The sequence below is a fragment of the Chiloscyllium punctatum genome, chromosome 40, assembly GCF_047496795.1.
Source record: "Chiloscyllium punctatum isolate Juve2018m chromosome 40, sChiPun1.3, whole genome shotgun sequence".
Lineage (NCBI taxonomy): Eukaryota > Metazoa > Chordata > Chondrichthyes > Orectolobiformes > Hemiscylliidae > Chiloscyllium > Chiloscyllium punctatum.
In genome coordinates, this window is record NC_092778.1 from 65,479,944 (window position 1) to 65,495,778 (window position 15,835).

Consider the following 15,835-nt stretch of genomic DNA (forward strand, 5'->3'; position numbering starts at 1 on the left):
AAATATGACGTGTTTGTACTTGCTGTATTCATGATGGGGTACTTTTCCTGAAATTAACACGATAACCTGGAAGAACTTTATTTTACAGTATCACTCATTTCTGTTTTGGCCATGTTTTCTTTCAAATAAGTTTAATTTTCTTTAGAGATCCATTTTAAAAGGTTTTAAATGAATATGATTTATGTTGGTCAAGAAATGAAACCTAATCAAAAATGATTCATAAGTTTGTGTTTTTTTTTTGGCAAAATGCTGCTAATCACCACTTTTTAATACTAGATGCTTCTGGTCAAGAACCTAAATTTGATGAGAGCAATCTTGTTTTTCCTTATGATCTAATTAGTTGTTAATTTACTTGAAGCTATATTTATTGAATACATATTTAACATTGAAGTGTTTTAAAGCTATGAGGTTTCACATTAACAGTAGAATGATTATGTTGCATTGCTTGGTCTTTACACCATTATGGAATGGCAAGAATAACAGTTTTAACATGGGAGGTTATTACCAGATACAAACAATTCATCTCTTTCATTGTTTGTCCATCAGGAGTTATTTGTTTTGGGTACAAAGGAAACCTTAGAGAGATAAAGCCTATCACTTGATGGTAATGGAATCCCTTTTGTTTTTGAATCAGTCAGGGCCTGTGAGCATCATTGGCTGAGCCAGCATTTATTGACCACCATAATTGCCCTGCTGCCTTAAACTGCTGTAGTCCCATTCTGTTCTGATCTTCTGTAGAATCATCCTCAGCCGACAGAATTTCTTAACCTACATTCTTGCTAAACTGTGTGTTTCTGGAGCTACATAGCAGCAGTGGATGGTCCTGCACCGTCCTCCTTCTGTCCACTCACAGCAATCTTTGAAGTGGCGTTACTGGCCACTCGCAATAGTCAAGTTTTGTAAGGAATATTGCTGTGAAATGAGATGTAGAAATAAATTTTTATGACCTTGGATAGACAGTAGATACTATTGCTAAAGTAACAATGTTGAATCAAGTAAAATAAATTTTCTAATATCAGTTGACTTGTCAGCAATGACAAATGCATTAATAAGTTAATTTCCTGTGTTTTGAAGTCAATATTGAAGGCCGGAAAACCTGTATCAGTTTCTTGCCCAAAGCTTTTTAAAAAAATAACATTTTTTGCTTGCAGAAAAATCATAACACCTTTTTGTTGGTTTCTAATCATTGCTCACTACTTAGCAATGAACAAATATGTTTCAGTTTAATCAAATTGGTTTTGCTTTCAGAAAATTCTTCATTGTAAAGAATTGAAAACTGATTTTTGTAATACATAATTTTAATTATGCCTATATCACTTAATTATCTAATTTGTCAGTCTGTAGACACTGCAGAATCTAATTTCCTGGTTCTGCTGAAAGAACATCTGTTTTAGTTGTTTCAGTTCTATGCTGTATGTGACTACTTTTGTGTCCTTTTTAATTGCTACTTTCTCATCTTTCAACATATTTTCAATCTTGAAAATGTCATGCTCGATGACACTTGATTCTTTGATTCTTTATCGTTTTTTTGGAGAAAAGATGACCTATTTAACACACTTCTTGCATTACTTCAGGATGACCGTTTTGGGATATAAACGGCCATTGGAACCAGATGATTTATGGTCCTTAAAAAAGAAGGATAAATCTAAAATTATTGTGCCACGGTTAGTTGAAGAATGGGAGAAGGAATGTTTTAAGAAAACCAGGTAATGGGTAAAGAGTATTTTATAAATATTGTTCATGACTAAAATTGTTAGTTATTATTTCTGTAAATGGAATTCTTATGTGCCAAGTAATGTTTAAGAAATTTTGTTTTCATTTGAAGTAGACAAAGTGAAATGGTATACTCCCCTCAGAAGAACAGAACCGAAAAGGAACCTGAGAGTTCAGAGGAACCTGGTGAAACGCAAGTTCTAATTTTAAAGAAGAGAAAGAATTTGCAGCCTTCACTGCTGAAAGCATTATGTAGAACCTTTGGCCCTTATTTTATGATCAGCTTTTTGTATAAGGTTATTCATGATTTACTGATGTTTGCCAGCCCTGAAATTCTGAAGTAAGTTGCACAATTGTAAGAAAAACAATAAAAGGCAAATTGATTTCTATACAGGTTGTTCTGCTATAAAGCGCGTTTCGTTATTGCAAATTTGCTATAACATGGCTGGTGACATTGTTTCTAAAGCACAAACTTTTAAAGTATGTATTGGTTATAATGCGATTCTGGTCCCATTAATTTAAATGGTGCTCCTATTACATGATTTTCTTATGAGACGGGGTTGCACGAGAACAGAACTACCGCATTATAGCAGAACCGACTGTACTTAAAAACCCTAAAGAGCTGTGGATACTAGAAATCAGAAACTGCTGGAAAGGTTCAGCAAGTCCGGTAGCATCTGTGGAGAGAAAGCAGAATTAGTGTTTTATAGAATCCCTGCAATGTGGAACCAGGCCATTCCAACCATTGAGTGTACACCGACCCTCTGAAAAGCATTCCCTCCTGCCCACCCTCCAAACCCCCTCAATCCCTGTTATTTTCTCATGGCTAATCCACCTAGCCTGCACATCCCTGGACACCTTGCACAATTTAGCATGGTCAATCCACCCTAACCTGCACATCTTTGGACCGTGGGAGGAAGCCGGAGCACCCGGAGGATGGAAATTCCAGACAGACACATGAGGCTGGAATTGAACCCAGATCGCTGGTGCTGTGATGCAGTAGTGCTAACCACTGAGCCACTGTGCCATTTCGGGTCCAGTGACACTTCATCAGACCTGATGATAGTGAGGAAAAAGTTGATTTTTATGCAGAGGATTGACGGGGGTGGGGGGTACAGAGTAAGCGATAAGTGGGGTTAGAGATTAGAGCCCAAACAGAGAGAAGAACTGTTGGACAGGCTCAGGAGTGAATAATGGTCAGCCTAGGTGAAAGAATGGCTGCTAATGGGAACTATTAGTGTATAGCAATGGTAGTGTATAATAGCAGACCATGTGATAACAAGGCCTGGTGTGTGGGGGTTGGGGTAAGGACATGGGTGAAGGAAGGTGCCTCAAGCCTTAAGTTGTTGAACTTGATATTGAGTCCAGAAGGCTGTAGGGAAATGAGGTGCAGTTCTTCCAGCTTGCACTGAGCTGCGCTGGAACACTGCACCAAGCCTGAGACAGCGATGTTGGCCAGGGGACAGGGTGTGTTGAAATGGCAGGCAACTGGAAGCTCTGGGTCTTTTTTTTAGGGGTGGGATGTAGGTATTCTGTGAAGGAGTCACTCAGTCAACGCTTCTTTTCCTCAGTGTGAGCAGTGAGTGCTGTAGACTAGATTTGCATGAAGTGCAGTCAAATTTAGTGGTGCTGGAAAAGCACAGCAGGTCAGGCAGCATCTGAGGAGCAGGAACATTGATGTTTTGGGCAAAAGTCCTTCATCAGGAATGAGGATGGGAGCCTCGGGGATGGAGAGATAAATGGGAAGGGGGTGGGGCTGGGCTATCTCTCAGCTACCTTCTCCCCAGCCCCATCCCCCTCTCATTTATCTCTTAATCCCCGAGGTTCTCAGCTTCATTCCTGATGAAGGGTTTTTGCCCGAAACGTTGATTTTTTCCTGCTCCTTTGCTGCCTGACCTGCTGTGCTTTTCCAGCACCACTCTGCTCTTGATTGTAATCTCCAGCATCTGCAGTCCTCACTTTCTCCTCCTTGAGTGAAGTGCAGGTAAAGTATTGCTTCACTTGGAAGGTATATTTCAGCTGATGAGGGAAGAAGTAAACAAGCACATGTTACACCTTCTGCAGTTGCAGGGGAAGGTGCCTTTGGGGTGTTCGGAGTGAAGGAGGAGGGATCACAGTGTCCCGGAGAGAATTGTCCTTGTAGATCGCTGACAGGGAATATGTGTCTGGTGATGGCATCCTGCTGGAGGTGGCAGATATAGCGGCTAATGATCCTCGATGCGGATGCAGGTTAGATGGTTGATGAGGACAAGGGGAGCCCTATTTCTGTTGTGGAAGGTAAGAGAGAAGGTGAGGGCTGAAGTGTGGGAGATAGTTTGGACCTGGCTGAGGGCCTTGTCATCTTTGGTGCTGGGGAATCCTCGTTTTGAAGACAATGGTGGATGTTTTGGAATCCCCTTTTTGAAGTTGGCTTCATCAATTCAGATGTGGCAGAGATGATGGGAGAGTGGAAGAAAGTGTGATGATATGTAGTCAAGGTAACTGTGGGAGTCGCTGGGTTAATGGTGGATACTGGTGGCCAGCCTATTCCCAGAAATGGAAACAGATTTCAAGGAATGAATGGGTGGAGTCAGATGGATCAGGTGAGAGTGGTGTGGAAATTGGAAGTGAAATTGATAATCTTTTCTAATTCTGAAAGAGAGAAGGAAGCAGCAACAATGATATAATCGATTATAGTGGAGACAGTTATGGGTGGTGGCTTGAAAGGACTGAAACAAACAATGTTCCACGTAACCCACAAAGAGACTGGTGTCACTAGGCCCATGCGGGTATCCATGGCTACCTTTTTGACCTGAGGAAAGAGGAGTGTAAAAGAAGCTATTCAGGGTGAGATGAGCTTGGCCAGGTGGAGGAGGTTGGTGGTAGATGGAGACCCTTTCTCCAGGAAAAAGTGGAGAGCTTTGAGACCGCCCTATTGGGGGTGGACATTATTGACTGCAGATCTTTGAGCCCAAGTTCTAAATATCTCAGTCGAAGAAACATTTTCTCTAATTCTGTTCTATTAATCCTTTTAATGTTTTGTATATGTAAATTAGATCACGTCAATGTTAAATTCCAGGGAATTTACTCAATACACCCGCTCAATCCAAGAGTCAAGCTAGTAAGCTTTTGTTGTTCTCCTTCTAAGGCAGTATGTCTTACATTGGACAAGGAGATCAAATTTACACACACCTGTACAGATGTGACTTCACTAATGCCATCTTTTACTTTTGTACTCTAATCACTCTGTATTGAAATGTAACATACTATTTGCTTTGAGTTATTCTTCCTGCTTTTCAAGTTTATTTGCCCTGCCCGTGCACTTGAACAACATGTTTAAGCTCCAACTGATGTATCAGACATAACTAACTTACATTTATGGAATGCTTTTCCTATACAATATTACCCAGTGCAGTTTAGAAAGGAATGACTAAGATGGATCAATCCCAAGCTATTAGTGAAACAATTTAGAGAAGTTAGTGAATGCTCGGATGCTGAGAACATTTTTAAAGAAAAATGGAGAGGTAGAGAGGCAGAGTGACTAAGGAAAGGAGTTCCAAATGGTAAGGCTAAGTTACTTGGCATGCTCTGACACCGGTGATATACTTAAAGAACAAAAAAACAAGTTCCCAAGACCGCAATGTGTCAAATGGAAGTGTGAAGGAGACCAAAATTGTAGGGAAAGGCAAGGCTGAAAAAGTAATTCAAACGTAAGATAACCATTTTGAAGAAGTACGTCTGTAGAAGGGTCCCTGGTCCTGAATGTTAATTCATTTCCCTGTCCACAGGTGCAGCCAGACCTGCTGAGTTTGTCCAGCAATTTCTGTTTTTATAACAATTTTAAATTTTAATCGTGTAAACTACCAGAGAACGACTAAGTTAGCAAGCACAGGATTAATGTGTTATTGAGATGGGATATGACACTAGCACTGTTCTTGAGCTGCTGCAAGCATTGGGGAAATTAGAAAGGGGAACATTAGAAGTACTGGATTCTAGCTGGTATAGAAGCCCAGATAATAAATTTTGGCTCTTAAGTTGAGGTGGGGTCATGAGGGATATTGTTGTACAGGAGGAAATAAGTAGACATGAGTTGGAGCTTGGCCTGACACTGAACAGCATATCCACAGTCGATGCTTTTTTCAGTTAGTGGCCTGGGAGTGCATAGCACCATTGACAAGGAAGGTAGATAGTAACTTATTTAAGCATCTTCTGTCATTGTTCTGTGATCCAAGCAGTATAATCTGAATTAATCCTTTATGTGCCTTTGTTCTTGATGACTGCAATATTTTTAGTTGAAATTTGGCTCTTGCTATTCATAATTGTTTTAAATTATCACTACATAGTGACATAATGTAATATTAAATTAATTGCTGTGAAGCTGGATATAACCCTAGGCATTTAATCTTTTTTTTGTCCTTTTTTTTTTGATAGGTTGCTTTTGCAGTTCATCAATAATGATAAGGCGCCAAGCTGGCAAGGCTACTTTTATGTTGTGCTACTATTTTTATGTGCATTTATCCAGACTCTCTTTCTTCATCAATACTTCCAAATTTGTTTTGTCACTGGAATGAGACTAAAAACTGCTATTATTGGAGCTGTTTATAGAAAGGTACAGGTTTGTTATGCAACTTTGGGTAGAAAGAAATGTGAAAAAAACCATGCCAATAGTCCCTTTTGATAAATTTAGAATAATCCGAAAATGTTAAACTGTTGGCAGAATTATTAATCAGTAATGAGGCAGCTATTCTGAGTAGGAAATCTGTAGTTCTGTTATATATTCTGATATAAGTAAGTTCACCACTTGTGATTATTCGACAAAGTTAAAAATCATACAACACCAGGTTATAGTCCAACAGGTTTATTTGGAGCATTTTTGAAGCACTGTTTCTTCATAAGGTGGTTTTGAAACAGGATCATAAGACACAGAATTTATAGCATTTAGTTATTGAGACATGAATAGTTTCTTGACCCGGTAACAAATACATTTCAAGTTTACTGTGGAAAATCATGTTCTAAGATTGTATGGAACCATGTATTTTTAAAACTGCATCTTCAAGTGCAAGGCTCCCAATCCAATCTTGTATTATTTTTTTCTTACAAGGAATTCAAAATTAATTAGTGCAGTTAACCTTTTTGAAAACACTTAAAAAAGAGTAGTAAAGATAATGAAGCAAATAACTTATAAATGCTGTCAAGCTCTGTTTATTTTGCTTCCCAGACAAAGTGAGTTTCTTTAAACAGAGAAATTCTGAGTAAAGAAATCTGCTAATTACCTTTTTTTATTTGAATCTATTTACTTCTACAGAATAGTTATTACACTTCTCGAAATGTTAGTTATAAAGCTTTAACTGGTTGAACTTATTAGTTTAGATTGCTGTTTAAATAGAATTGTTTACATTTCATTGTACATATCAAATGTTCTTTGAATCACTGAAAGGATGATTTTTTGAGTAATCAGTTTTTGTTCCCCTGTACAAAGGCACTAGTAATTTCCAATGCAGCAAGGAAAACATCCACAGTTGGGGAAATTGTAAACTTGATGTCTGTGGATGCACAGAAGTTCATGGATTTGATAACATACTTAAACATGATCTGGTCTGCACCACTTCAGGTGATCCTGGCTATGTACTTTCTGTGGCAGGTAATTAATTTGGTGTTCCTTCTGTCCTTTAGACAGTTATTTGTTAAAACAACGTTTACCCAGAGTTGTTAAATTATTTATATTTTTGGATAGATGAAGTTTCTGTTTTACCAACTTCACTCTTTAGAATCACTTACTATGTCATTGAAATGCAGGTGTGGTCTCACCAAAACCCTGTACAATTGCAGCAAAGCATCCCTGCTCCTGTGACCAAATCCTCATTGCTATGAAGACTGACATAGATTTAGGTTCTTTACCATGTGCTGCTCCTGCATGTTTATTTGTGATGTTTAATTTGTATTCGTGCACGTGTGCATGCTATATAAAGTGCTCTATAATAGAAATCTTGTTTTGTTGTTACCAGCTTTGAAATTCTTGAAAGATGCAACTTGGCTTAGATGGGCCTCCATCTTACAAGGGAAGCGATTGTACTATTGCTGGAATGTTAATCCAGCAATCCAGCTCATGTTCTGGGCACCCAATTGAATCCCACCACTGTGAATGGTGGAATTTGAATTGTGAAAATCTGAAATTAAAAGCTAAATGATGACCACAAGTCCATTGATGATTGTTGGAAAACAAAACCATCTGGTTCACTAATGCCCTTTTAAGGAAGGTAATCTGCCATCCTTTAGTGGTCTGGAATACATGTGACTCCTGACCCACAGCAATGTGGTTGACTCTTAACTGCCCTCTGGCAATAAATGCTGGCCTAGCTTGTGATGCCCTCATCCCCATGAATGAAAAGAGGGAAAAAAAGCTCAGTGAGGATCATAAGGTGAGTAGGCCCTCCCTTGTCCTGTTGCTACCACAATTATTGGCCATTGTTTATTGTGCCCAACGAGGGGTTGAAAGTTGGTAGTTGCTACTGAAATGGAAAATGAAGGTGGGTGTAGCTTCTGCTGGCATTGGATTTGAGACAATCGCTGTAATGGCAGGTGCTGAATTGTGAAGATAAAATTGCAGATCCCTCGAGGGAAAAGAAACCAACTACAAGCTGCGTGAGCAAAATATAGTATGGGAAGCAAGTGCATGAACTATGAAGTGAGGATAGAATCCTAAGAGAAATTACTGATTGTGTAATCAAGGAGAGGGAGATGCTGGCTGGTATGAAAGGAGAAATAAAGTGGGGAGATAATGAGATTTTGAAGGTGTTATTGTGGACCCTCTTCAGGGAAGCAGTGAACAAAATGATTGAATCTAAAAGGGGAAGAATTGAGGGGCTGTTGCCCTGTTTTCCAGAGAAAGATAAATTTAAAGGTAGTAATCATTTCTTCTGTGAAGTAGTTGAAGTTAGTGTCTGGGTAATCGCACTGTTAATATCTTTTTAATGGTTAAAAAAGAACATGTGTCTATTAGTAGTGTGAGTGCAAATGTATAGGGAACACCTGTAACATGGGGGCCAAAGGAGCTCTAAGACCAGAATAGTCAATTTATTACTATACATCTGCAAAGGAATATATCTTAGCTTTCTGTCTCAACAACTGGACTGGATCTATTTTTATAATCAAAACTTTCTGCACTTCATTCCTTCTGGGAATGACATTGTTAGAATTAATGACCTCTGAAGTCCTACTCCATTCCTGTGTGTATTTGACAAGCTCACCTGAAAACTATCATGGAATTATAACTGGAGTCCTTATACAAGGTTTCTCTTATACCTTACTGAAAATCTACTTTTAAAGAGTCACAACAACATCTGTGGTGTTTTGCAAATCAAGTTTGGTAAAAATGTATGGGTAATGCGAAAATTTCTACCGGTTGTGAGATTTGGGGAAATATTTATAACTTCCTAATTTCTAGGAAAGAAGATTTGGATTAGATTAATCTAAATTGGAAGGAATGAAGTTCTGATGTTATGTAACAACTTCAGTTGTGCACTTTTTCTTCAAATACTAGCAGTTATTTAGAAATGAAATCCTCATGTTTTACCAAATGATATCGTATGGATTCCAAAACTGATGTGTTGATTTTCACTGCAGAATATAATACAAGATTTCTACACTTGTTTAAAAGTTATGTAAATATTGCTGACAATTTTAATATTTTTGTACTTCAGAATTTGGGGCCTTCCGTGCTAGCAGGTGTGGCAGTTATGATTCTCCTTGTCCCTGTAAATGGTGTGATTGCAGTGAAAACTAAAAACTTCCAGGTACAACGATGCAATTGCAAAATACTATGGATGCTGGAGATACTTGGGTCTTTTTAGCAGATGTGGAGAGAAACAGAGTTAAGGTTTCAGGTCAATATGACTTATTCAGACTTGAACAGAGGTAGAAACTTCAGTTTTAATCAACAGGAAGAGGTTGAGGCGACAAGAAAAACAAAAAGCTTTGTGTCTCCCACATATGCTGCTGGACTTGCTGAGTATTTCCAGGATTTTCTGCTTTTAATGAAGTTTTGAGTTTTGTCAAATTTATTTATTTTACTATCTTTTTACATTTACCTTGTTTGATAATATAACTCTTACATTCCATAACAGTGTAACTAATAAAACAAAAATCTAAAATTTAACCTGAAATAGTGGACTGCAAATGTCTTGTGTCCTATTACAAGCTTTCTGACCTCTGCAAAGCCTTCTGAGAAAATGTTTTATTTAACTAAGTTAAATAGTTAACTGTTTTCATGCCCCATTGTGCTTTCTCTTTCATTATGCCTCCCTCCGCTCAGAAGGATGTTGTGAAACTTGAAAGGGTTCAGAAACGATTAACAAGGATGTTGTCAGGGTTGGACGGTTTGAGTTATAAGGAGAGACTGAACAGGCTGGGGCTGTTTTCCCTGGACCTTCGGAGGTTGAGGGGTGACCTTTTATAGAGGTTTATAAAATCATGAGGGACATGGATAGGGTAAATAGACAAAGTCTTTTCCCTGGATTGGGAGAGTCCAGAACTAGAGGGCATAGGTTTTGAGTGAGAGGGGAAAGATTTAAAAGGGACCTTAGGGGCAACTTTTTCATGCAGAGGGTAGTGCATGTATGGAATGAGTTGCCAGAGGAAATGGTGGAGGCTGGTGCAATTACAACATTTAAAAGACTTGTGGAGGGGTATATGAATAGGAGATTTTAGGTGGCTGAGTGCTGGCAAATGGGACTAGATTAGGTGAGGACTTCTGGTCGGCATGGATGAGTTGGACTGAAAGGTCTGTTTCCGTGCTGTACATCTCTATGACTCGAATGAATGTCACATTTTTACCATACTAACATTAATGTGGATGGAACTGCTAATTTCATCTTGGACTTCAGGTTAACAGCTCCATTTACATTGTAAATGACTTGAGTGCGTCATCAGTGCATTATCTTCATATGAAGCTAATCACGTCATAGAATCTGGAGTCGTCCGTGTTTTTTTGGAAGAGTTGATGTGTGTATTTTATGTTCTTATTGCATTTCTGATATCTTTGCAATGCAAACAAGTACTTTCACAAATCTTTACCATAACTGGAGCTCAGATATATAAAATCACTGAGGATGTGGTGTATGAAGAGATTCTTTCTTTCTGCACTGCTCTGTTGCGCTGTTAAGATTGCACATTGTCAAAGCCCAAAGCCGGTTATTAAAACAATTGGAACTGCCCCCTGACTTTAAGAGTTTATAACTAGCTACACTTGCCCAGATTTGCCAATCTGAACTAGACCAGATTGACACTAAAACATCCAAATCATGCTCTAGTTCCGAGATATTTGAGTAATGCATGGGGATTCTTCAAATTACTGAAAATCATTTAATATATGAAATGGGTAAAATTTTAAAAACTCTCTGCATGAGAAGGCATTTTGTTGCGTTATACCTTTTATGGTTTTATCTCTTGCACTTGTACAGAATTCCAACCTTTTGTTATATTTTTTTCCCAACTGCTTTCAGTGGCAAACAAAGTAGAAATGTGATGGGCTTTCAATTCTGAATTACAGTCGTATTCAACTTGGAATGTTAGTTGTGTTTCTCTCTCTATTGCCATGCCCAAGTATTTTCAGCACATTGGTAACGTTTCATAAAATAGAAAGGTGAGCTATTTCGTCTGATTAAATGCATAACTGTATTGTTTTAATACCAGGTCACGCAGATGAAAGAGAAAGACAATCGTATCAAACTGATGAATGAGATTCTAAATGGAATAAGAGTGTTAAAGCTATATGCTTGGGAGCTGGCGTTCAAGGAAAAGGTGCTGCAAATTAGGGAGAAGGAGCTCAAAGTGCTCAAAAATGCTGCCTATCTCTCAGCAGTTTCAACTTTCACTTGGGTCTGTGCACCATTTCTGGTGAGTACATTGCATTTTTTGATTGTTTGGACTTTGGGCCAGATTTTATTTTATCCAAAAATGGTTTGCTTTTTTGGAAAACTGTATGGCATTGATGTTTCTCCAAGACCATTATTTTATATCATTGGTTAGATCTGTAATAGGAGTAGCACAAATGTTAACTAAAAATCAAGAAAGCCACAAATTGATAAAACCAACAAATTAGTACTGAACAACTTTTATTTTTTTTTTAAGATTGTCCTTCAAAATACTTGTAATCAGATTTATTTAAGGTTGATAACCAGTATTGACAAGAACTAAATAGACACTTTTTCAACAATGTTTAGATAAACTTGCATGGTTTTGTTCTAAGAATTGGCATGTGCGATGTTTTCCAATCTATTTTAAATATTACTTGATTTCTTTTTTCCGTGGTCCTTTTATCCATGACTTCAGTTTTACACCTTTTGAATTACTCTGACAATCAAATCCTTAGGCCGGAGAGTTATAGAAATTCACAAACTATCAAAGACTTCCTGGCTAACTGAAGTTGTTTCCATCCCTGTAGGCTGTTTATATCTGAATAATGCAACCCACTCCTGCCATCTTCAGTATTACAGACAGCCTAACTATAAAAATGTCAGACCTCTCTTATGCCTCATGACGCCTATAATTAAATAAACCAGATGCCATATTGACTACATGCCCACTTGAACCTACAGCTTCCCCAAGGTATTGTTACAATATTTGTCCGTAACAAAGGGATGATTACATTTGTGCTGGAATAGCTGCAGTTTGAAGATGTGCTAACCACAGCTAACAAAAGTGCAGAGAAAAATTAATAGAAGTCATAACTGATTAAGGTGTCCCTAAATGTTTTCAGTGTATCTATCAAACTCCCTTTTAAATTACAGTTAGGAATTCACTCTGAATACTACCATAAGACCATTGGTTTTGTTGTATGTATAAAAATATGATGATGAATATTGAACAAAAATATTTTATGCATAAGGGCATTATAACTTGGTGTAAATTGTTTGGAAATCAGAGTTATTATTCTGTTTCGAAGTACTTTCCGTGCATATGAATTGCATTGAAACAGTGGGACAATGACGGGCACAGGAATCTATTTTGACTTATGGAGTGTTTTTACTTGATTGAGTTTTGTGCTACATGTTACTGCAAAAGTTAAATCATTCATATTAAATCTCGTCGATTGCTTTTGTGCCGCACATTTTCAAATGCCACTTTTGTAATGTTAAGCAACATAATTTAGTTAATGTAATCCCTTAAGGTGATCTTATTCACCTCTGGAATGTGAAGTGTCTCAGAATAAAGACTGTTTAAAAAATTTCTTTTGAAGAGAGAGTTCTAATGTATTTATAATATATTTTTCCAGTTTGATTTTTTTCTATTAACGCAACAGAAGTGGCAAAGGATTAGATAATCTTTGTATATATTTGTCAAAACCAATAAGAGATGTCCTGTATAAAAGCTGATGAGATTTTATGTCTACATTAGGTTAAAGTATGCACAGCAGAGATATGTCACTGCCTGCAATATATTATACTGGTAAAGTGTTGTCTTGAGCAATGAATTTATGACTGGAAAGAATTCTAGACCTTTTTTAAGAGCTTGTTTATTATAGGGGACATAATGAAGGATAAATGTTAAAATCAGTGGGCTCTGCAGCAGTGTGCCTGTGTGTTGCTTTGACTTTTAAAATAACTGATGTGATTCCGACCATCTAATTACTGTCTAATATAGTTTATACAGCAGAGTTCTGTTCAATAAATCGGAAGAGATGTAGCAAGGTTTACGTAAGACAGGACTGATTACGCACTTTTTACTGACTATGTTAGGAGCAAAACTGGGTCTTGGGGATTATTTACCTATGTGGGGGCATTAATCTGAGTTCTTCTGAACTGCATATTTTGCACGTGGTTTCAACATTTATACTTAAGATTTCTTTTCTCCTTTCTTAACATGAGACTTTTGAAACTTGCACCCAGCAGCTCCAGTGTACTTAAGTTACAAATTATTTGTCCATGGTATCGTTAGATGGATTTGATTGTGTCCTCACTCAGCGTTGAGGGGAAGTGGTGCTGTTGATTTTTTTTTAATAATCTTTCATGGGATGTGGGAATCCAGGCCAGTATTTTTTGCCCATTCTTAATTAACCACTGACATGGCCCAGCAACCCATTCATTTCTAGGGGACTTGAGAGTCAACCATGTTTGTTATGGGTCTGGGGTAATGTGGACCAGAGTGACTGAGAACAGTAGATGGCCTTCCCCTAAGGAGATTAATGGATCAGATAGGGTTTTTATACGAATCACATTAGGTCTGATGGTCACATCTCCTAAAACTGGTTTTCAATTCCAGATTGATTGAGTTCAGATACCACCAGTTCCTGTAACTTTAGCTACTGGATTCCTAGTTCACTGACCTTTGCACTAAATCATTATCCTCTGCAAGTGTTATTGATAATGTTATTTTATTACTAATATAGCAGTTAATGCTGTGGGAGGAGATAGAACCTAAATTGAAATTAAAGCCAGTCCGAATAATAATGACCATGAATTAATTGTTGCAAGGTTTACCAATGTCCTTTTTAGGGAAGAAAGTCTACTATCCTTCTTCTGTCTGGCTGCGATGTGATTCTGGACTTGCAAAGTCACAGTCATAGAGATCTACAGCATAGAAACGGATCCTTTGGTCCAACTCATCCATGCTGACCAGATATCCCAAGCCAATCTAGTCCCACCTGCCAGCACCTGGCCACATCCCTCTAAACCCTTCCTATTCATATACCCATCCAGATGCCTTTTAAATGTTGCAATTGTACCAGCCTCCACCACTTCCTCTGGCAGCTCATTCTATACATGCACCACCCTCTGCATGAAAGTTTCCTCTTGGGTCCCTTTTATACCTTCCCCTCTTACCATAAACCTATGCCCAAGTGTGGTTAACTTTTTGCATTTTCTTTTGCTCATGCAATGTGGGTGCTGCTGGCTGGTTCATCATTTATAACTCCTCCCTAGTTGCCCTTAACTGCCAAACTGCAAAAGAAACATCAGAAAAGAATGATACTGGATAGGCCAGTCAAAATTGACCAGCACCGTAAACTATAAAGGCACACTCAATCGTGCGTTGACGATGGAAACTCATTTGGAAAGCAGTTGAACAAGAAACACTGTGAGATATGATTTAGTGAGTGTGACTGTATCCAATTCACCACCATCACCATCCCTGTAACTTGAGAGTAAATGGCTACGACTTTAAAATGCCAGACTGAACTTTGTAACTAGTGCTCCGAGATCAAATTCTAGTTTTGTTGTAAAGTTTATTAATAGACATAATTTGTTTTAGGATTACATCTTGAAAAGCAAAACTAACATTGAGCAATAATTTACTGGCTTGTTTTTGTTAGAGTATGCTGCTAATTAAGATATGAGACATTCCAGAGGGTATTGGGTGATTAATTCTAACCAAATAATCTGCAGTGGTATAGGGAAAAGACAGGAAATTGTTTGTAGTTAATACCCATTTGAAGAGCTGTTGTAGCTACAGTGGTTGGACAGTCTCCTTTTGCACTGTTACACTTCTATGATATTCTGACCTCAAGTACTTGGCAACTCATTGCCAATCAAGAAGTAGATTTGTATCAGATAACCAACAATTTTATGCCCAAGGTTTCCTGACAATAGAAACATTTCAATGTTTTGTAAATTAAGTCCAATTAATTTTCATGCAATATCTCAACATCTATAGGATTGTATGAACTTAATCTTTTGCATCTTGTTTCCCTTTTGTTTTGTATAGGTTGCTTTGTCTACTTTTGCAGTGTACGTACTTATAGATGAGAAGAATGTGTTGGATGCCCAGAAAGCTTTTGTTTCATTGGCACTTTTTAACATTCTTAGATTTCCACTCAACATGCTCCCTATGGTCATTAGCAGTTTAGTTCAAGTAAGTAAATGCTTCTATTGTTGTAAACATGTATTTATATCAATGATCTCCTGATAAAGTGTATGTGTCTGTCTGGTATTGACTGAAGACACTATCCTGGAAGGTAACATTCACACCACTTGAATGCCAGGCAATGACCATCGCCAATAAGATACAATCTGACTACTGTCCTTTGACATTCAGTGGTGTTACCATCACTGAATCCTCCACTATCAATATCCTAGGAGTTACTATTGACCAGAAACTCAAATGGACTTGCCACAAACACAGTAGCCAAAAGAGCTGATCAGAGGCTAGG

General features: G+C 37.9%; 1 protein-coding gene across 4 annotated transcripts in view; it reads left to right on the top strand.

Moving 5' to 3' along the window:
* Window positions 1-15,835, top strand: part of abcc1 (ATP binding cassette subfamily C member 1 (ABCC1 blood group)) — a 99,761-nt gene that overhangs the window by 39,510 nt on the left and 44,416 nt on the right. For 3 of the 4 annotated variants that reach the window (XR_011954968.1, XM_072560167.1, XM_072560171.1), the window contains exons 7-13: window positions 1,575-1,706; window positions 1,826-2,053; window positions 6,124-6,301; window positions 7,172-7,333; window positions 9,393-9,485; window positions 11,383-11,586; window positions 15,391-15,537. Coding sequence is in view for 3 of the 4 variants with exons in the window: in XM_072560167.1 (XP_072416268.1) it covers window positions 1,575-1,706; window positions 1,826-2,053; window positions 6,124-6,301; window positions 7,172-7,333; window positions 9,393-9,485; window positions 11,383-11,586; window positions 15,391-15,537 (1,144 nt within the window). In the remaining variant the exon portion in view is untranslated. The remainder of the gene's footprint in view (window positions 1-1,574; window positions 1,707-1,825; window positions 2,054-6,123; window positions 6,302-7,171; window positions 7,334-9,392; window positions 9,486-11,382; window positions 11,587-15,390; window positions 15,538-15,835) is intronic. The other variant, XM_072560168.1, reaches the window with a different exon arrangement.